This window comes from Grus americana, chromosome 24, assembly GCF_028858705.1.
Source record: "Grus americana isolate bGruAme1 chromosome 24, bGruAme1.mat, whole genome shotgun sequence".
Classification (NCBI taxonomy): Eukaryota; Metazoa; Chordata; class Aves; order Gruiformes; family Gruidae; genus Grus; species Grus americana.
In genome coordinates this window covers 5,294,892-5,316,119 of record NC_072875.1, presented here as the reverse complement: position 1 = coordinate 5,316,119, position 21,228 = coordinate 5,294,892, and the positions used below count along the sequence as shown (strand labels likewise).

The 21,228-nt window shown below is 55.2% G+C and overlaps 1 protein-coding gene across 1 annotated transcript; it reads right to left on the bottom strand.

The window, feature by feature from the left end:
• Positions 1-8,257: 8,257 nt before the first annotated feature.
• ADAMTS15 (ADAM metallopeptidase with thrombospondin type 1 motif 15) lies at positions 8,258-20,618 on the bottom strand. Its single transcript, XM_054803264.1, has 8 exons — positions 19,504-20,618; positions 14,947-15,079; positions 14,098-14,265; positions 13,378-13,661; positions 12,885-13,062; positions 12,596-12,777; positions 11,793-11,968; positions 8,258-11,367 (listed from the first exon to the last, which is right to left on the bottom strand). Exons 1-8 carry the CDS (start codon positions 20,422-20,424, stop codon positions 10,587-10,589), a joined length of 2,823 nt encoding a protein of 940 aa, XP_054659239.1. The 5' UTR covers positions 20,425-20,618; the 3' UTR covers positions 8,258-10,586.
• Between the last annotated feature and the right edge of the window lie 610 nt (positions 20,619-21,228).

The following is a 21,228-nucleotide window of genomic DNA, read 5'->3' as shown; positions in this document are numbered from 1 at the left end:
AATGGGATGGGATTTGCACAACGCAGGGTAAGGCACGTTACTCTCTAAGCAGTGGCTGAAAGCTCATCCCAATTTATGGTTGCACATCTGAGGGTCTGCGTTAATATTTCTTTCCCTCCTGCTTCTCTCCCACACCCTCACTTTCACCTTTGTAGGAGAATAGTGTCACCTATGAGGATTTATGGGCTTTGCTTTCCAAAGGGAAAGGGATGCTGAGCGCTTTTTGTAACCCAGCCCCAACAGCTGAGCCCTCGAGCATCGTTTCCCCTCTTGTCCGCTTTCCCAACCCTGAGATGGGAGAGATCTCATCACCAATGGGTATAAATGGTGGTGACATCGACCAGGAACGACGTGCCTCTCCCCTCTTCACAATAAAATATATATACATCATCCGCCTGCACCATTCATTTTCCTCTCACCGCTCCCTGGTTTATTTACCCCCCTCGATTCAAGCACCGCCAAAAGCCCTCCTTGCACGGCAGCGGGCTGCGGATTGGGTTTGCTGTCCCTGAAACAAGGCGATATTGGGCTTGGGGCGGAGCGGGGAGATGTCGGATCGCCCTGATTCATTACAAAACCGCACACATTCATTTTCCTGTCAAATCGGCTTTAAACAAGCCCGATGTCAGTAAACATGGAAGCGCAGATTGCAAAGGCTGTACAAACACTCCCGGTTTATACTCAGCAGATGTTAATGTTTAGCAAGCGGGGATGCGCCGAGAGGGTAAAGTAAAAGGTTTTCTTCCACGGAAGGCGAGGAGGGAAAGGTGATGTGGCTGCCGGAGAGACCCACGTAGCAGCAGATGCTCGGATGCAGGAGGGAGCGATGCAGCCTGGAGCATCCCCAAAACCCCTCGCAGGCACCTGGTACCTCTCGTTTGGCCCCGATTCAAGCTGTTGTGCAACTCAAATCATCTATGGGATGTGTCGGGGTGGATGTCACCTTTGCAGGGCACCTTCCAGTGGTTTAGGAGGGTTTGTCGGTCGCGGCCGTTTAGTATCTGTAGGAGCTGAGCTGCGGCACGTGTAGGAAAGCAGCCGCGATCCTGAAATAATGTTATCTTAGCAAATGGGTTTGTTATGGTTATCGGCTTCCTTGAGGAGCATTTCTTAATCTAGAAAAGCAGCGGTCCCAACGCGGCGGGAAGTTTTTCATTATCGGCTCCGAGGAGTTGGGAGATGAGAGATTAGGGGGAAAGGCGCACAAATCCCCTGCTCTGGGAAGAAAAAAAACCACGGGATCTCTCTTTGGTAAGATGTAAAAATGCCTTGTAAATACTGGCAGCATCCAGACATGAACTCAGGTAGCCCAAACCCGCGACGGGGATGACCAGATGTGGGCTGGGAGCAGCTGCCAGCGTTGCTTTAGCATAGAAAATCCAACAGAAAGTGGAGAAAGGAGGAGCCCCGAACCTGTGACAGCGCCGCTCCTCCCGTTTCCTCATTTTGCTACATTCTTTGCAGTGTTTTTGGCAATATTTTGAGCAAAACCCCAAATATTTCTGCTCGGAGAAGCACAATATTGGCCCTTTGTCTATATAACGTAGGGCGTTGGTATATATAACGTTTCCAGGACCTGCAGCCCGGCTGGAGGAAGGGGGAGAAGATACATGAAGACCGCAGGACTTTCACAGCATCTCGGGGTGCACCCACCGACTTGCTGGTTTTTTCCAGTTGGGAAAAACAAAGTGGTATTTATTTTGTACAGGGGGATCTATTATTTTAGGAGAAATTGATGTCGGTCCCGGGAAAAGAGGCAAAGCAGCAGATTGAAGGAGTGAATGGGTAAAGAGAGGAGTCTGCTGTATCCCCTGCAGCCAGCCAGACTCTGATCCAGCAAAGCAATGTGATTTCTTGCAAATACCCGTTTGTCTAGCACAAAAACCGCCTTACATATCTCCTCCTCGCCCTTGGCTCGTGGGCCAAACCTAGCTCCGATGGGGTTGGAGCCGGTCCCGCAGCGGCAGCCACGGCTTGAGCATGGCTTGAGCCTCCGCAGCCCGGATTTGAGCGAGAGCTTACGATTGCTTCTAGCTTCGGGGGTCGTTTGGCACAAAACCCGAGAGCCACGGGAGGAGAGAAGGTATAGATGTAGGCGAACCAATCTGAGGAATGAAAAAGCCACCCGGACAAGACTAAAAGGTGCGTGGAAGCGTGGGGGAATGGAAAGAGCGGCACGTGGGAAGCAGAACCAGAAGGTCCCACCCCAAGGGAGTTGCACCTAAATAGGCACTGAAATATCTCGCCGCTGCTCCGTAAAGGATTTATCCCCAACGCTTTGGACTCGTTACCCAGAATAAGGAGGATTTAGGGCCTTTTCCTAGACGTCTGTGCTTGCACCTCTCCCACCCGGCAGCGCGCCGCTGGCATCCATCAGCGGAGCCCCACAGCCCCCGTCCGTCTGTCCCACCGTGGTGTTCGGTTTATCGACATTTTTCAGCCCCTACGCTCTGCGCCACGAGGGGAATGTTGTCGGGTTGTTTTTTCTTTTAATCTCCTTCCCACTCCAGTTTTATCAGTTATTTATTTAGTTGGGTTTATTGCTTTCCTTGTTCGTTTTGTCGTTTCGTTTACTCAATCCCGAAGGCTGCTGAAATGAGGCACCGAAAAAGAAAATATAGGACAAATAATTATTATTTGCATGTTCTCTGGAACAAGCCAAGAAAGAGTCTCCGGGGAGAGGGTGGGATTCGCCTCTGTTTGTTTCTTCAGAGGCAATATTAAAAAGGAAAAATGTGAAAAGGCGGGTGGAAGAGTTAACCCTTGCCGGAGCCGCCTCTCCGCACCACGGGGGGGGCTGAGAGCTCCCAGCAGCGGGGAGGAGAAAGAGAATGAATCAGAAACAGGTTCCCTGGTGCTTTTTGGCTTCCCACCAGCAGAAACAATGCAAAAATAAAATGCAAGAGGAATCCCTGGCAGCGAGGAGAGAAAAGCCGCGCTGTCTGGTACCCAGGGCAAAGCGAAGGGCAGGGTTATTTTTTTTTTCCCATGTAAACTCACCCCTCCCCCCAAAAAAACCCCAATATCCCCCTGACGGCATTTTTAGGAGCAAATCCCAGCTGGATTTGGTGAATAATTTCCAGGCCTGGACGTGGAGGCGAGAGGATCTCACGTGGCACGTGCCGGGACCGACCGCCTGGCTGCATGGGATGCTTGGCATCACCTCAGGGACCAAGGAGCTTTGCAACAAAGCTAATTTTGTGCCTTTTTTGTGGGTTTGTTGGGTTGGTTTTTTTTTTACTAAAAGGAAATAAAAACACTGACTCCCCTGCACACGCACGCGACGTGCTAATTACCGGACACTTTTATTTTTCAGGTCCAAATAGGAAATATTGGTCGCGGCTGGAAAACCACCTTGAGTGTGTGCTTCCAGCAACCCAAGGAAGGAAGGAAGGATGAAAGAAATTATGCAGAATCATTTATACTGGAGATGGCCCTTTTTTAAAAATAAAGAGCAGCTTAACAGCTTTAAAGTTATGTGCTTCCCATTTTCTTCAAGATGTCAGATCCTCGCTCTTGAGGAGACAGTCCTAAGCACTGGAAAGAGGATATGTGTCATCTCTTTTCGCTTCCCTTTCTCCTCCTTAAAAGCAGAAAAAAAGAAGTTTAGAAGGGATTGAGCCAAAGATTTCCTTTGCAAAAAAACCCCACACATTTCAAATGCTTTTATACACCAAAAAAACCCCACACCGCGAACAACATAAAAGTGATTTTCCTTTCCTCCCCATCACCTTTTGGCAGCCGCGTTTTACCTGTCCCCCTGGGGACGGCGTAGCAGAGCAGGCACAGACACACGGAGGGTCTCCAACTCCTCTGCAACGCTCCGGGAATGCGGAGCAGCCAAAAAAACCCCAGGATTCAGGTGGGATAACAGCTGCTTTGCATTAGCATCTCCCTCTTGAGGTTACCCTTGTTTTTTCTGCTTTCTCCTTGTTTCCTTTTCTCTCTGCTCACTCCTTTTTCTCCTGCCTTTGGAAAAAAAAAAAAACCAAAAAAAAACCAAAACAAAACCCGCAGCCAGGTTCTCCCTGTCTTTCAGTGCCCGTTTTCCTCCGTGTTTGTTTTTCCATGTAATATATCCCCACCTCCAAAGTAAGTGATGAAGCCAGGGGGTTAATGGGCAACTTGGGAAAACTCTGATCAAGGCCGTACCTTGCCGCAGTCATCCTGCCTGACCCCGAGTAAGACCCCTAAACCCCAGATCTCACGTCCCCTTAAATCCTGGAGGTATCTAAAGATGGATGAAGACGTGGCCTTTAGTCTCCCTAATTTCACTTAATAACTAGCATGAGGATACTGTTTTGTTTTGGTTTTTTTTTTTCCCAAAGTCCCTGGAATTTTTTAGGATGCCCAGATAGACCAGGCTTAAGTAGACTCAGTCTACTCCTTACTCATCATCTTGCTGCACCTTCCCCTCCATCCCTTGTCCAGATGTCCTTCCCCTACCTCTCCCGCCTGCGTTTCTATAGCATATGGGGCTGCTTCTGGACAACACATGTCATCGAGAACACAGAGAGCCTTAATTATGTCTGTCATGATGATGTGGTCCCTATAGTGACCATAATTTCGGGAACATGTGTTTCTGCTATCCGGAGCCTGGGTGCTGTACTTTGAAAATATTCCGAACCACATAGAGTTGCAGAAAAGGCTAAAGCGGTATATTAGCCAAAAAAAAAAAAAAAAAAAAAAAAAAGAAGCCTGGTCTGTGATGTGGGGAGGGATATATTTAGAATATTTTCTCAGCTCTGTACACCCCAAAGGCTTTGATTCAGCCTCGGTGTAAACTTCCAGCATGTGTGTGAAGTTGCTTTGCTTACAGGCTGTACCGAGCAGGGAGGTGCTGAAGTCCATGCTCAAAATTCAGAACATGCTTAAGGGCTAAGAAAAATCTGCGGTATTTAAGCATGAATAGCAATTAAGCACCTAAACGTGGCCCCGAGCACCTCGTGGCTCTGGGACAGGGTGTATTGCTTAGCCAGCTCCGGCCGTGCCCGGTGCTTCGGCCACCGATAAAGTGTCTCAGATGCTCTGTCGAATCCCTGAGGTCTCTATTTTTGAATTTAGAGCAAAAAGCAGCTGTTACTGCAAATAATTACCCCTACGCCTGGATTACGTACAGTGTTGTTCCTTCCATAACTCCAAAACATTTTTTTCCTTGAGGGCTTATATTTCCAGAGCTGTCAATCCAACACCTCTCACCAATGCTAAATTCATTTACAGGGGGGGGGGGGGGAGGAAAAAAAAAATAAAAAGAAATGTTTTAAAAAATAAATAATCAAGCCATATTAAATAACCATTTGGGAGACCATCCGCCTCCCGGGCTTGCTTGGCTGAACTTGATATTAATTAGGCTAAATCCAAATGCAGCACCTTCCCCAGGAGTCGGCTGGAAAGCTCTCACCGCTCACCCCATGGCTGCAATTTCCAAGGGCTTTACCTAGTTAAGGATTATAATCTTTAACAGCTGCCTGATTTACTCAGCTCACTCCCTCAGAGATGCTGACGCGGTTCAAACGCCGTCTCTCTCTCCTTCTGCCGTGTTTTCGAGGATTATGCATTTATAGGAGAGAAAGCATGTGATGGAGACCTCCAAAAAGATAAAATCCTGCTCCTGCCACCAGTCAATAGGGAGGTGAGAGTTTGCATGCCATAAATCCACGAGGTCTGCTTGCCAGATTTGAGTTGGCCGGATGAATTTGGCACTGACCGCTTTGTATAATTAGAAAAAAAAAAAATTTTTTTTTTAAAAAAACAGAACAGCAGAAATGCTTGTGGGAATGTGTCAGTTTGCTGGCTGGGGAGGACGACGGGGGGGGGGGAAGTTTAGTCTGCTGCAAGTAAGCAGCAAGGGTCGGCATCGCCGGGGGGTTGGCATCCCTCCCCAGCCGGTCCTGCAGCGGTGCCGGCGCTCGTCTCCATCGCCCGGCTGCGGAAAAGCTGCCCGGGCTTTCTGCAGGCGCCCGACCCGGGGTTAGCACCAATGACACATCCTCGGAGCCGCCGGAGTGGGAAAAAGGCCTTTTCTGCTTGGAGAGCAGGTTTTTTCCTGCCAGATTCGGGGAGGGCCGGCCGTAGCCAGCACAGTCTGTCCTCTGCGATGGGCTTCACGGCTGTTATCGCAGCCATCGGCGCCGGGAGAGGTGGCGGGGAAAAGGGGGAAGAGGGGCCGGGGTCTCCCGTCCCTGCTCCACATCAGCGCTTCATTTTCCATCCCCGACCTCACATGAACATCCTTATTTTCCTGAGGATGCGGGGCACAGCAGAGTGTTTAAAAACTTCCCAGTTTATTCCCCCCACCCTTCCCCTGGAAGAGATTTTTCTGCAGGACATGTGTTATCAACTAGAGCCATTTGTTCAACCTACGTCTGGTTTTGCTTTTGTCTCCCGGCAAAACCCAATAATAATAGCAATAATAATAGCAAGGCAGCATCCCAACCTCGGAGTAGATCTGCAGCCACGTCGAAGCATCCTTGAACAGAAAGACAGACGAGGCAGGAGCGCTGCCCTTGGCCTCAATGGTTTCTCTCCCTTACACTTCAGGTAACCCCCCCCTATTTTTTTTTTTTTTTTTTTTAATTTTTTCCGAGCTTCTCAGGTTTCAGCTTAGGACAAATGAAAACAAGCAGATTTGCAGGCGGTCCCAGATGCGGGATCGGGTTTTAGTTTCATAAAGGCATTTGGAGTGCATTGCCCAAGCCACCTTCAATCCTCGGGCTCAGCCAGGGATGGGTTTGGAGCAAAGCTCACGGTGCTGTGGCTGGAGCACCGCAGGACCTTCCTTCCCAGCAAATCCCCTCGTGTATTAAATCATTTAGAGAGTTTAGCACTTGTTATATATGTTGCTGCAAGAGCTTAAGAGGCTGGAGATCTTGATGTCCCATCATGCTATTACGCCACGGGGTGGGGGAGATTCAGTTTTCATGCCATTTTTAGTGCTTAAGATGTAAGACAAGGTGTATTGGGTGGGAGCAGAGGTCCGTCTAATCCAGCGTCTTTCGCCAAAGGTGGCCAAAAGCAGATGTCCGGGGAAGCGCACAAGAAAAGGGCAAAGGAAGTAGATGGGAGACTAAAATAACCCGGAGAACTAAATGCACTTGTTCTAGCAGAGAATTTGGCTCAGTCTTTTTTTTCCTTTCTAGGGTTTTTTTCTTTTTTTTTTTTTTTGTGGTAAGTTTTTTTTTTAGGTATTTTTTTCTTTTACACAAAAATCCACAGTGCTCTCTGTGTGCCAAAACCAGGGAACAGGAAAATTAAATGCTACCGGCGGGGCATTTCAGAAATACTCCCTGTGCCTCTCCCAGGGTGCAAATAACTCCCGGGAACCTGCGGCTCTGCCCTTCTCCGGATTGAGACATTTTCTGGGAGTTTGATGGGAAGTCCTGGGCAAAGCTGAGGTTTCAAAGCTACAGGTTTCCTTCACATTTAGTGGAGCTGGAGGATTCAGGTGAAGAATAAATACCAAGGTGAATAAAATACCAAGCAATCCACTGAGACCTGGAGGGGGTGACATCAGGCATCCCTGAGCAGACGTGTCCCGTTAAAAGGAAGGGGTTTATCTCACCGGTGGCCCCGATGTAACGAGGGCTCTGACTCAGGGAGGGTGTGCTGGGAATGGGCAGGAGGAACACGCGCTGTTTTCCGGGCACCCAGCAGCTCCGCAGCCGCGCCAGGCGGGCTCAGCTGTAAAGCTAACCTCGCTTTTCCCAGACCATCCGATGGTGATGTGACGAGGGGCTGTGCCTGAGGCTTTGGCCGCATCCGGAGCGGATGAGTCTGGGATAGCACATCGGGAAGGGACGGTCCTGGACAACGGTATGTGCAGACACTCTTGTTCCAGGATGTGAGAGTGCTGCTCCATTTTACCTTAATCCTTTTAACCCTATATCGCTGTTATTCTGACAGAAGAGCATCCCGATTTCAGGCTAAAGCAAACCAGCTTCATGCGTTTAACTTCCCGGTGCAGGCGAGCCCCGGGGTTTGCACGGACTGATCCACCACCAAGCTCCTTCAGGCTGGTGGGTTTTTTGTTTTGGTTTGTTTTTTATGCCAATAACAAATCCTCTAGCAGAAGCAAGTCAGAATAAACCTCTTAGGCTTTCAAAGTGGTTTGCGGTTTTGGTTTTGGTTTTTTTTTTTTTTGTCCTTTCCTTCAATTAACGAAGTTGAGATTTGAAAGATTGCAATAAGACAAGAAATGCTCTGCAGCCATCAACTAAATGACATGGGCATGACCGTGTGCCCCGGGGGACCAGGTGTAACTTTAAATATGGTTTTATTTCAGGTTTGCTATTGACGCACAAACAGCAGAGATCGATGTTTAGTATACATGGTATACACAAAGCAGCCAGTACGATCGGCATCTCCGTCCTTTTGCTGCACACTCGGCAAAAGAACCTCAACACAAGAAATCCCTCCTGCCCCATCCTTCCCCTCCCCGTGAACAAGGGTGATGATCTCTCGGTGGCTTGGAAACCATCTGTTGAATGGCAAGACGCAAAAGGGCAGCTCCTCGGAGCTCTGTCCCCAGACGAAAGCACGGCAGGCTCGGCTACACAGGAAAACCCTCCAAAAATGGATGATGCATTTATGGGAATGGAGACCTGGAAGGGATTTCCTAGAACATTAAATCCCATCTCCTGCTGTGCGGAGCAACCACAACATCTGCTCCTGGCTCTATCGAGCAACGTGGAGACCCAGAATATTATTGTGTTCACAAAGGCATTGCATAAATCCATAGAGGATGGGTCCACAAACGTCATGAGGAATTTGCAAAGCTGGTGAGAAGGTCTAACAAGGAAATCCTTGTGCTACCGCTGTGCTGTTTCTTGTGGTCTTTCTCCCCTTGCCCACAGCTTTTTGGAGCAGACCAGAGGGCACAAGGAGTTTCCCACCTGCATGGGACTGAGTGAGCAAGGTAGGCTCCAAGTCTCTAGCTGCTGAGTCAGCAACTTCTGCCTACCCATCATCTGTGTATCGTCCCTGTAGTGCCTTTCTGCTGATCCCAATAACTGCGTAGCTCGACCTGGAGACTCTAGCTTGCTCACAGTCACACCTAATTAATTAAGAGGCACCTTCATCAGTGGAAAAGCAAAAAGTGAAATGGTCCCTGATGATATGATGTGAGCAAGAGACCTAAATGATGTGTTAAGAGGGCAGTGTGAGAGGTAACACAGCCTCCGACCACAACGGGCACGATGCTACGTAATGCACGCATAACACACGGTGCATGCCGTCAGAGGTACCGAGTAAACCCTTGCCCAAAACCCAGGAGGGGAAAGCTGGTTGTAGATGCTCTGCAGCAGCAAGAGGTTCAACCTCCCTTCTTTCCCTGCATGCCTGAATCCCGTTGAGCCCCTTTCCCCCAGGAAAACCCAAGATCCAAATTTATCTTCTGCTGAAAAGTGACGCCAGGGATGTGAGCCCAGCTCAGGATAGCTCGGGGGGGGCTTAATGCAGAGGAAAAATAACCGAACCTGGCCCAAAGGTTGGAGGGCAGAGGCAGTGGGGTGTCGGGGCACGGCATACTGGTCCCATTAAGCAGTGAGCACCATTTCCAGAGTGGAGTCAAGTACCAGCGACTCGCGGGGCTGCGTCTGACCCCACATGGCACTGCGTCGTGGTTCTACAGTACAGTTGCTTGTTGCTTTTTTTTTTTGCAATGACAGCTCAAATCTCAGGTCCATAGTGATCCCTTTTAGCCCTGAAAAACTTCAGGCGTGGACTAGGGTGTAAAGGAGCTCCCAGCTGGATGCTGGCACAGCCCCACCCCAAAGCACCATAGGAAAACCTCAGCCAGGTGAGAAAGCCCACTGGAAATAATGCTGTCACCTCCACGCAAGGTTTACATCCGTTGGGAGGGGTAGGGAGGAAGAAGGTTAAAAAAAAAAAAATACAGAGTTAAGCACCATAAAATCTACACTGGTCAGGCCATAAACATGAGGAGAAAATGAAAATAAAGCCACCACCTTCCAGCCTGGTCCGGCGATGCTGCTGGTGCTCTCTGGGCTGCCCAGGCTGCAAAGTCACCGCCAGCGAGCCCTGGAGGCATCAGGCCCAACACCTCCTCTCGCCGGTGGTTGGACAGTATAATTTGCCGTCGCTGCATTGGTAAATCCTTTTGGTCCCATTTAGCACGAGTGTTGGGGGAGTCCGGGGAGGGGGAACGTAGGCTTGGCCCTGGTAAGACGGGGGAGGCTTTGACTGTGCAATTTAGGAGCATCTCCCTGCCTGTCCTCGGATCCATCCTGGGCAGCGATCCCCCTCGTTTCCATCTGTTCCTCCCGCCCCTGACTCCCAGCCTCCGCCAGTGGGTTTCCACGTCGTTCAGCGGCTTCGAGGTAGATGTTCGTTCCCGCTCTGTCTCCGAGCAACCTGGTCGGTAAAATCCCTCTCTCCTGGGCGCATTGGGTGTGCACGCTCTGTCCCCACACCCAGGTCCCCTTTTTCTTCCCCCCACATTTCCCCCCCCACCACCACGTTTGATATGTGCTATGGACATCTCCCCCTCTCCCAACCCCGGGCTGCTGCTCAGCCGCATCCAGCCTGAGGGACACCATGCCCTTCCTCGAAGACACGCCTTGACCTGCTCAGCACGGCCTCAAGGTGCAAAAATCCAGTTCCTGCGGCTTCCTCCGAAAATTGCAACTCTCCCGGGGCAGCAAGCGCCCAGATGGGACCGTGCACTTCAGCGCCCGTCTCTTGAAACCCCGACCGCAGCTCTTGGAGCAGGGAGACCAAGGTCCAGCTTCCCACACTGGGCAGGGCTCCCCGCACAGCCGGACATCAGCTGGCCGCTGTGCCACATCGCACTCGGCAGCCGGCTGGCCATAGGAGTCACGACAAGCCACCGAACGCTTCTGCAACCCATCACCGCAGGTGACGGAGCAAGCCTCCCAGCCACCCGCCGCCCACTTGTAGGAGGGACGCTTGTAGCTCGGTCTCCCACTGTCCAAGCGGTTGGACAGGCTGAGGACACTGTTGTTGAGGTCTGGTGGGGTCTTGCCCTCCTTCTTGTAGGAGGACTTGTCCTCCTTGCTCTCCTTGGGGAGGTAGAAGGAGTAGCGTACCCGAGGAGGGGTCATCTTCCCCACGGAGAGCACCTCCAAAGTCAGAGGTTCCTGGATGGGCTTGAAGGCTTGAAGGCTCTCAACGGCGGTGCCGGTGCCGCTGTACCGCAGGACACTGCCCTTCACCATCAGGTCCCTCTCCACAGCCGAGACGATGAAGTGGCCATTGAGCAGGTACTTGCCCTGCCCATTCTTCAGCGCCAAGTAGTTGTCATCGCTGATCAGCCCTTTGTAGCCCCGCTGCCTGATGTCGATGTTGGAGGCGCCCGCGGGGATGACCACCACGAAGTTGTAGCCATGCCTGGAAGAGAAGAGCATGCAGGGCAGACCATCAGGCATGAGGCCATCCTGCTATGACATGGCCTCAGCCTGAAGCTCTGCAGCTACAGCCCTGAGATCTTCCCAGCACTACAGTTATCCCCCCTTCGCATGAAGATCATTTTGAATCTCCTCCCTATGCTGAGTTTCGTCTAAGCTGAGGTCACCCAGATATGAGAAGATGATGTGCCAGAGATAACTCCACCAGCAGAAGCCGAGAGCACATTAAGTGTGTCCTGCTTCTCCTTCAGAGATAACCCAGGTCTCCACACAGTGATGTATGCTAGCACCAGATAAGTTTGCTCAGGATGGACTTAATCCCCATCACAATCTCCACCACCTTCCTGCATCCACCCCAAAAAGCAGACCTGGGAGAGGGGAAAGTGCGCGTGGTCCGCTAACACTTACATGGGCTTGGTGAACAAGCCTGAGACCTTCTTGCAGCTCTTGTTGTCTCCTCCGCAGACGCTGCATTTGTCGAACTTCTTCTTGGAGCCCAGCTTCCCGTCACAGCCCGCTTTGATGCATTTGCCCTGGACGCAGACTGAAGTGGAGTCTGGGGAGCAAGGGGTGCCGTCCACAACCTGCACAAGGGTGAGCAAAACAAGGCGCTGCATTTCCCTGTGCCACCCCACAAACACCTCCAGCTGCAGCCATCCAACCTGGGGCTACCCAAATCCATCCAACATGTCCCGAGGAGATCCTGCCAGGCACCGTGTTGCCCTTTGCTCGTGCTCTGCTTTGCAGTCAGGGTTTTCAGGGTTTCTGAGAAGAGCTGTATGGGACTTTATCCCTTCTCTTCTCCAGCTACATCATTTTCTGCCCTTTCTGTTGCATCGGTGCAAAGGGAACAGGGTCCATTGGGGGGGACAGCTAACATCACCCTGCTCAGTCCCATGTCTGGCCACCCACCCTGTCCAGCACACACATCACTTCCCCACCACCATAATTATCATCCTCTATTTCAGGGCTATGGGCATATCCCAGAAGCACCTTCACGAACCCAGAGGAAGACCCTGCATGGAGCAAATCCAGCCCTGAAATAAATAAGCGGACACATATAGACTGATTCATACCAGCCTGGTGGATTCTCCTCCTCTACAACCTCATCTAACACCTGCTGCCCACCAGACAAGGAAAATGCATTAATTTCCAGGCACGCTGGAGCCATCCTACAGCCCAGGCGCTCACCCTAAGGATCCCTCACCAACCTTGGGTGCCAGCACGTAGAAGTAGCCGGTGCCGTTAGCCCGGCAGATGAGCTTGCATTTATCCCGGGGCGAGACGCCGGAGTATTTGGGGACCCAGGAGATGGAGGCGGTGAGGCGGTTGGTGCTGTGGCTGTAGCCGTTGAAAGCCTCACATTGCTCCTCGCGGAAGCTCTTCCCTGGCACTGGAAAAAATAAGGGTGTGCATGGATCAGAGACCAGCCTGGACCTCCGGCACTGATTTTACAGGTCATGCACACATCCATGAGCGAGCTGAGCTCCAGCCCCTTACCTGCAGCAGAGCAAGGGTCCAGGTTGCAGGAGCGGTACTTGACGCGGACACCCTTGCAATAGGAGCCCCCGTTGGCAGGCACCGGATTGGTGCACTCCCGCTTGGCCAGCTGCACCCCACCGCCACACGTCCGCGAGCACTGTCCGTAGGGTGCCCACTTCGCCCAGCCGCCGTCCACCTGCGGGGATGCGGTAGGGTGAGATGCTGCATCCCCTTCACCTACGGCTCCGTCCCAAGCAGGGGCTCTCTGGACTCGGAGCCATCCCTTTGCGAGCAAAACCTGTCGGCTGCCTCCAAACCTGCCTGGGACTGGACAGAGTGGAGCCGCAGCATCCCTCCTTGAGAAATATGCAACTCCCAAGGGACGTCCATCTCTTTTTCACACTGGCGTCCCCAGCACCAGGAGGCGGGGGACTGCTCAGCCAGCATCCGCGCAAAAAACTCAGGGCGAAGCCACGGGATGTTTTTTGGGGCTCACGGCACAGGTACTCACCCTGTACTTACTGATGTTATGCCTCTCAACGCAGGCACCCTTCAAGCAGAAGCGTCCCTCGCCACAACCAGTGCCGTCTGCCCAGGGGAAGTGACGGGTCTGGCAGACGATCTGCCCACGCGCCTTGCCCGTGCACCAGAGCTTGGCGCAGTACTGCATGTACGGGCAGGGCTTGGAGCCCACGCCGAAGGCCAGCTCACACTGCTGGTTCAGGCTGTAGCTCGTCCCAGGCAGGTCTTCGGGCAGCGGGATGGGTTTGGCCGGCTGGTCCAGCAAGCAGTCCCCTGCAAGAGTAGGGATGGAGGGGTCTACTGGGTGCTTGGGGGGTTGTAGGGACCAAGTGTGGGGAGGGAGCGCATTGCTGTGGGGAGGTGAGGGATGGCTGCAGGTAATTTGGCCAAAACTATCCCAGCCGCACACTGCCAGCGGGACCAGCATCCCAGGGATGCTCTCAAGGTCAGCTGCATCCCAGACCCAAGTGACTCCATCTGTTGGTGACACTGGCAGACATCACTGCTGGGGACACCCTGGCACCGAGGAAACCTGGACGATGCAGAAATGCTGCCAAACTCCCTGTTTCCTTCTAACTTTGTTTGCAGGGCAGGGAGAAGAGCTGCTCTACAGCCCATCAGCCTCTCCCAGTAACCAGCCCCATGGACAGATCCTGCTCCTATGGGGCAGAAACACAGGTAAGAGGGTGAGGGGCGCAGGAGGTCTCACCGTGGCCACTGTCGAGGAAGTCGGTGATGATGGCAGCACTGCAGGCTGACCAGGGGTTGGCACGGTCGATCTGGATGAGGGTGGGAGACATCATGTGGTTGGTCTTCAGCCGACCGAAGACCTCCTCGCAGGCTTTCACGTTGTCATGGGGCATGTTGAAGACGTGGCCTGGGGAGGGGATAAGAGGGGGCAGGATGAATAACCCCGTTTAGCACGCAGAGTAGGGCCCCTACAGCTTCTTGCAAGGGGGAAAACTGAGGCACAGAGCGGGGAAGACCCTTGCAAGGATTGCAATGGTTGTGGACAGCCCAGGAGACACCCGGGGAAGGCTGATGCTCTCACAGGACCCGGCTTAGACCACACGCAGACTCCGGGAGCTTGCAGGACCAGCACACAGAAGCCACCCTGCCGGTGGCATCCCTGAGCCAGTGTGCATTCCAGCACGCTGTCCTGGCTGCTTGCGCATGGCCATCAGTGGAAAGGAAGGACAAAGGAAATTGCAAAGAGAAGGAGACTCAGTGCTCACACCCCACATCCCCCCCTTGCTCCTCTTCCTCCCGCCAAGCACTGCAAGTGTCTCCGGAGGTAGGTGTGCCCTCCGCCTGTTATTTCAGGACTCCTGAATGCTGGAAACCCAGCCAAGGTAGCAACCACAACAGCAAAGCCTTTTGCTTTCTCAGCAGGTCTTTCCCACCCGGCTCGGGGAGGTCTCGTGCCCCAAGGTGGAGTTTCCCCATCACCGGATACTGCTTATTGTCTGATCTTCCGGAGGCTGAAACCAGGGTTATTTTGAATCTTGCCAGCTCCTGGCTTTCCTCCTGAGAGGAAGAGGAGAGCGGGGAGCCTTACCCAGTTCGTGGGCGGTGGTGAAAGCCGATGGCAGCCCATCGTCCTCGATGACGGAGCAGCTGCGCTTGGGGTCACACATGGTGCCCACGTCCGCCATCCCCAGCGTGTCGCAGGTGGTGGCACCGCACAGATCCTGCAAGGCACAGAGGCAAGGGGTTAGTCCCAGGGCCAGCATGGGTGTTACTGTCCCCTGTCACCCCCCCCATCCAATGGGGAGCTGATCCTAGGCTTCCTGGGGGGAGGCACCCCAAAGGGATGGGGTCCGCACCAGGCTGCGGAGGCAGGAAACTTCACCCTGACCCGGACCAGGCTGCAATGATGTGTTTGCATTTAACCCTGGCACCGGGGATGCTTTTTGTGCATATCATCCTCCTGTGCCTTCAGCGACAGCTTTTCCCACCCAAACGGCTCCTCCGGCCAGGGTGGAGCAGGTTTCAGCACGGAGGAGTCAGCCTGGTTCCCAGCTCAAGGACCAGACCCAGGCGGGTGGACAGGAAAGCACCTGGCTTTGGGCTCACAGCTGATTCTTTTCTCAACCTCATTTCTCAACTTCTTCCTAGGAACAAGAAGCCCCTGGACCAGGTCCAGAGGTTCCCAGGGCTAAGGGAAGTGCTTCTGTCTCTCCAAGACGCTTTGCAGCCGTCCCTCGAGGAGGAACCAAGCCCAGCTGATTGAAGGAGGAACCAGCCCAGCCTTCCACCCCCAACACAAGGGCTGCTGGACCCCACGTAGACACAGCTGGGACAGAGGATGGGAAAGGTCCTGCTGTAGGTGGATCTGCCCTTCTTTGGGATTCAAAGGTGCTCGTGCAAATTAGAAGTCCCTGTTTGAAGAGGCACCACCGCTGCAGTTTGGCAATAGCCTTGTCCTCAGATGCCCCCTTCCCGTGCTGGGGGTCTCTCGGTGGCTTGGGAGAGCAGGAGCATCATCCCCATCCCTCGGTGCCATCCCAGCTGGGATGGGAGCCTCAGGGGAGGCTATGCAGGGGGCAGGGAGCAGCTTTCCACATGAAAAGCAAACGTAAGGGACTCGCCGGGCGCTCCCATGCTATAAATAAGCGTGATTCATGCTCAGCGCTCGCCGAGCCAAAGCGCCTGGGTTGCTTGAAATCTCGCATGAGCAGCTCTGCCAACATTTCCAGCGAGGTTTCCAAGCTGAAGGCATTCCCGCGCAGGCAGGTTCAGCGGTGGGTAAATAACAGTCCCGAAGACTACGGAGAGCCCCGGCCAGGGCTGAGATGGCTTTAACAGGAGACCTGCGGCTACAAAGTCTGGAGGCGCAGACAAGACCGTGATCTCTGAAGAGGCGAGGTGGAGAAACGCCTGGGTCAGGGTCGGCTATCGCAGCAGGTGGAAAACCCCATCGTACAACCGGGTTCAGCTCTCCACTCCGCAGCAGTTTTCCTTGTTGGCTGGGACCCTGCAGCATCCCTGATCCCACTGTGCATCGATGCTGGCAGGGACAAGCAGGTGGGAACCCCACAGCCCCGGTGACAGGGCCACCACCAGTGAGCGTGGGGTGACTAAATGGGGCTGGCAAGCCCCGGCACAGGGTCCCCTGTCCCAAAATGCCACCAAGACCCCATGCCATCATCACACTGAGCTAACCCAGGGATGCAGCTTGCCCAAGCCCCCACTGCCCACGCTCTCTTCTGTGGCAGTCCCAGTGCTGGGGGTTTGGGGGTGAAGGTGGGGCACAGGGGGGACACGACACAACGTCACCAGGAAGAGGTGGCCGCTTGCGGATCCCCTCTCGCTGCTCTTTGAAGAGTTGCTGTTTCCTCGCTGGCACAGAGAGCTTTTGGCTCCCAGCCCAACACCTGCACTGACACACTGACCCACTTCTTGCTCTGAACCTCGCCTGCTGGCTGCGGGGATACATGAACGAGCAGCTATTAATGGGGGTTTCCTAACCTCCTCCCAGCCACCCCCACTTTGAAAGGCTGGGCAGCATCCCTAGGCTCCAACGAGGGGTCCTGACCTGCCAAAAAACACCTCCTCCAGCTTTGCTGGGGGTCCAGCTTGCTCAGGAGGGGAGGCAATGCAAGCGACGACGCAAGGATGGAGCTACAGAGGGGAGGAGAAAGAAATGCAAGAGGTTTAAGGTGGAAAAGCAGCATGCAAAGGGTCAGCTCTGCCTTTGCGCGGTGTGCTCACCATCACCGATATCCCCCGCTGCCAACCCAAATAAAGGGAGGATGCCCGGTGCCCCTCGCACTGCGCTGAGGGGCCACAAGCAACCTGTTTGATGCACCATCAGGGCTCTCCTGCCAGCCTGACCTTCATCTGCAGGCACTTCTTCATCCCCTTGTGAACTTCTTGAGATGTTCTGCAGGTCAGCTGGGGAGCATCCTTGTGGCTATTGCATTAATTCGCCTGCTCAGAGACCAGGTCGTAAGCACTCTCCCTACCATGGAGGCTTCCCTCGTCTGTCCAAAGCAACCCCAAAAATCTGAGCTTTGAGCTACAGACCGTGGGTTTCCAAGTTCCCCCACAGCATCTGCTGTGCGCTAGGCTGCAGCCAGATGTTTCTTGGTGTGACGTCCCTTTGGTTTTACAGCAGGCCAAGGATGTTCAGTAAACCTTTGCTGGTGGGACATCAAGGTTTCAAGGTTCAGGATGAGTGGGAAGTTTGGCTGAGGCCTTTGACATGGTGTGTGATGCTATTTCCAAGAGGCAGGAGTGCAACTAAAGGCTGGATGATGCTCTGCAGGACCCTCCAATAAAGCACTGGCTCAGGTAGGAAGATGAAGGTCATACGGCCGTGGTTGCTGGCAGATCTGCGCCCACCAGCTGAGCAGGACTGAGCTCCTCGAAGGCAAATCCGCAATCCAGCACAACCAACATCAGGAGAGGACAGCCCCATTCATCAGCAACTCGTTGACACAACTGGAAACTGCCTATCAACTGGGCTTGAGATGAAATTTAAGTCGGGGGCTTATGTAACGGTTTTTTGGCAGGGAGATAAGCTCTGGGGTGTCAGGGGAACACAGATGGATGCACTCAAGGAAGGCAGATGTGTCCTCAATCGTGTGCGTTTGCACCGAGCTTGCTTTGGGATTTCAGGAATGGATGGTTTAGCAATGTGTAAAAAATGCCCGGCTGTGATCCTCAGCTTTCAGATTGCTGGGACCGAATCCGTCCCACGTGCAGCTCCGGTGACCTCACCGGGTTTCCACCAGAGCTGGAGCTGGCTGATCCCTGCAGGGGTGTCAGCAGGCTTCCTCCTCTTTACAGCCGCCCCGTGCAGGCAGGAGCTGCTCCAGCAGGCTTGGGTTCAACCCTGCCTGTGCTCCGGCAGGATTTACAGAGGACACAGCCCCTGCCCAGGGCTGCGGGAGACGAGGAGAACGGGCGGGACGAGGTCTCACACACGTCCTGCACAGCATTGTTCCTGTTCTGGGCCATCATCAGCCAGCGCTGACCCCAGGCTAGGGGCAGCTGAACTGAGCTGGACACCGTATCCTTCCCACCCACGAGTGTTTGACCTGGAAGGAAGTTTTGGGAATGGTCTCCCTGCTGTTGCAGGGAGTTCCTGACCTGTCCCTAATCCAAAGACATCTAGGCAGAGATGGGGGAAGAAGAAAACACAAGTTGCTCTTGCTGGCAAAGCCTGTTGCAGCCAGGATAAAACGTGACAGTCCCCTTAAAACCAGGCTCATCCTTCTCCTCTCCCATTAGCAATTTGGGGGTGCAGGCTCTAACACCCCACAGCCAGGCACCGCACCGATGTCAACGCTGAGACAGGACCACAGGGAAGAGGAAGAGCATTTGGGTGTGAGGCTCTGGAAGCAGTGTCACCTGATTTATTGGGGTGGGGGGAGATGGAGAGCACCCCACGTAGCCAAAGGTGAGCAAAAGGCAGGTGGACAAAGCCCCTCTCCCACCGCAGGGATGCGGCCAGCTCACGGCAGCGGGGGGGAGAGTCTGGCCTCCCCCGGCAAGGGCTGCAAGTGCTGGCTATATCTCTGCTGCTTTTCTTCCAGCCCTGAACTGGATCCACGCAGAGCAGCCAGCGCCTGGAGGAGAGGTCCAGGTTCTCAGGAGGACCATGAGTCAGAGGAAGTGGGGAGAGGTTTTTTCTTGGCAGGTGGCACCGTGAGCTGTTCCCAGCCGGGGAGGGGGAAGCGGGGCCACACTCCTCCTCTTCTGGGCTCAGTTCCCTGCTTTTTGGGGTGGTGGCCACTGGGCACCAGAGCCACCAGGCACTGGCTGCTGAGCATCCTGCCAGCAGGCAGGGATGGAGTGGCAGATTTCTGCCCGTGGGGACAACCTGCCTTTGCACACCTCCTGGCCTCGCTCACCCCCTGGCAGGGCTTTCTCCAGGCTGCTGGCCAAAACCTGCCCAGAGGACAGCAAGGGCTGGCTCAAGAGAGCTTGGTCCACACTTCTGCTCCCCCTGCCCTGAGCATCTGAGGGTGGAGGGTCCCTTGGGAAAGGGGGATCAGGCAGAGGTGCAACAGTCTCAGAGGGCTTGCGGGTGGCAGGAGGCCTTAGCATGGTGCTGAGCTCCTTGAAACTGGGGACAGCCCCACCGGGTCATCCCCCCGGCACTCACCTGCTTGGTGAAGAGGATGGCGGTGTCCCAGTACTCGGGGTGCTTGTCGCTGACCTTGTTCCACTTCTTCTGCCAGGCGCAGAAGTTGCGGAGGGTGAGGGCGGCGTTGCCGGTGACCTTGGGCCCCTTGTCATCCTGCCCGATGAGGAGGAACTTGACCACGGAGATCTGGATGGGGTTACGGATGCTGGGGTGCTTGTAGAGGCGGGCGGCCGTGGCCATCAGGGTGAGCAGGTAGTGCTGGAGGTCATCGCCGTGGAACTTCACCATCGACTCGTCGGCCACCACCAAGGTCTCCACATAACGGGGGACCGAGGCGAAGCGCTTGGCCCGACCCCCTTTCCCCTCCCCACGCCCCCGGTACTTGTCCAGCGCCTGCAGCACCCCGGGGGTGAGCCCGGAGCCCACGGCGCAGCGGGATGCTCCGGTCCCGACGGGGCGGCCGGGGCTGCGGCGCTGCAGGCGGTGGGCTCCGCCGGCCGCCCCCCCCGCCAGCGGGCTGATGATGTACTCGGCTCCGCGGTAGCCGAAAGCCCCCCGGAGCCCTCCGCAAAGGCTGAGGGCAGCGAAAGACTCCCGATCGGCGTTGACATCCCCCGAATAAAAGCACTGGCGGAGACCGGGGAGGGGGCGGGCGGCACCGGGCGCGACCCCCAGGTACTGGGCGGCGAAGGCGGGCGCGATGAAGTGGGCGTCGGGGGAGAGATGGAGGTAGAAATCCTCCCCGAAAGCCGAGAGCTGGAAAACCACCGCTTGCCCTCCCCGGGGGGGCTCGGCGGGACCCCGCCTGAAGTAAGGCCGCCCGTTGATGTCGGGGTCCAGGCGGAGGGGGGTGACCACCTCGGTGTCCGCCGGGGGACCCCCCGAGGGGAGGCTCAGCCCCGGGGCGCCCAGCAGCAGCAGCGGCAGCAGCGGCAGCATCGTCCCGGCCGGGTCACGCCGGCGGCATCGGGGGTTGGGGGGGGGTGGGGGGCGGAGGGGGGGGGGGGAGAAAGCAGGAGCCGGCCCCCCCCTTCCTCCCTCCCTCCCTCCCTCCTTCCTTCCCTCCTCCTCCTCTTCCCAAAACTCGGCGGAGGCTGGAGGGGAGCGGAGCGGCCGTGCGAGCCGCCTGCCCCGCCGCTACCTGCCTTGTGGGGCGCATCGGGTTTATATACGGCGGGACCCGGCGGGGGGAGCGGGGCGCGGCTTGGCCCCGCCGCAGCCACTCCGGTGCGGGGGGCCGGGAGCGGCGGAGCGGAGCGGGGCCGGCGGAGGAGCCGGGCCGGGAGAAGCAGCGCTCCGCCCGGGGCTGCAGCCGCCTCCCCGGGGCGGTGCGGGGCGGTGCGGGGCGGGGGGACACCCCCCTCGCTTGTATTCTTGCAGCGGAGAGGGGGACCCTGCAGCCCCCCAGGGATGCTCCCGTCTGCCGGGCTCCCTCCTGCCGCTTCTCCGGTCCTGAAGGGGCAGGGTGGAACTCTGGCCCCGGGGCGGGGGGGTAAATCCACAAAGATGGGGGTGCTGAGGGGGGGGGGCTCTGGCTGGGGCAGGGGCGTGCAGTGAAGATGAAAGGTCCTCTGCTCCGCGCTGGTATTTGGGACAGTTCAGCAGAGGTGGGGACCTGCTGTTTGGCAGCTGAGTGTTTAGCTCTCAGACTTCTCCGGGAACACGTAAACCTGTTTTTCACAGCCCGGGTGAGCCTGGCACCGAGATCCGGGCTGTGTCCCCCCACGCACCCTCAGACCGGCC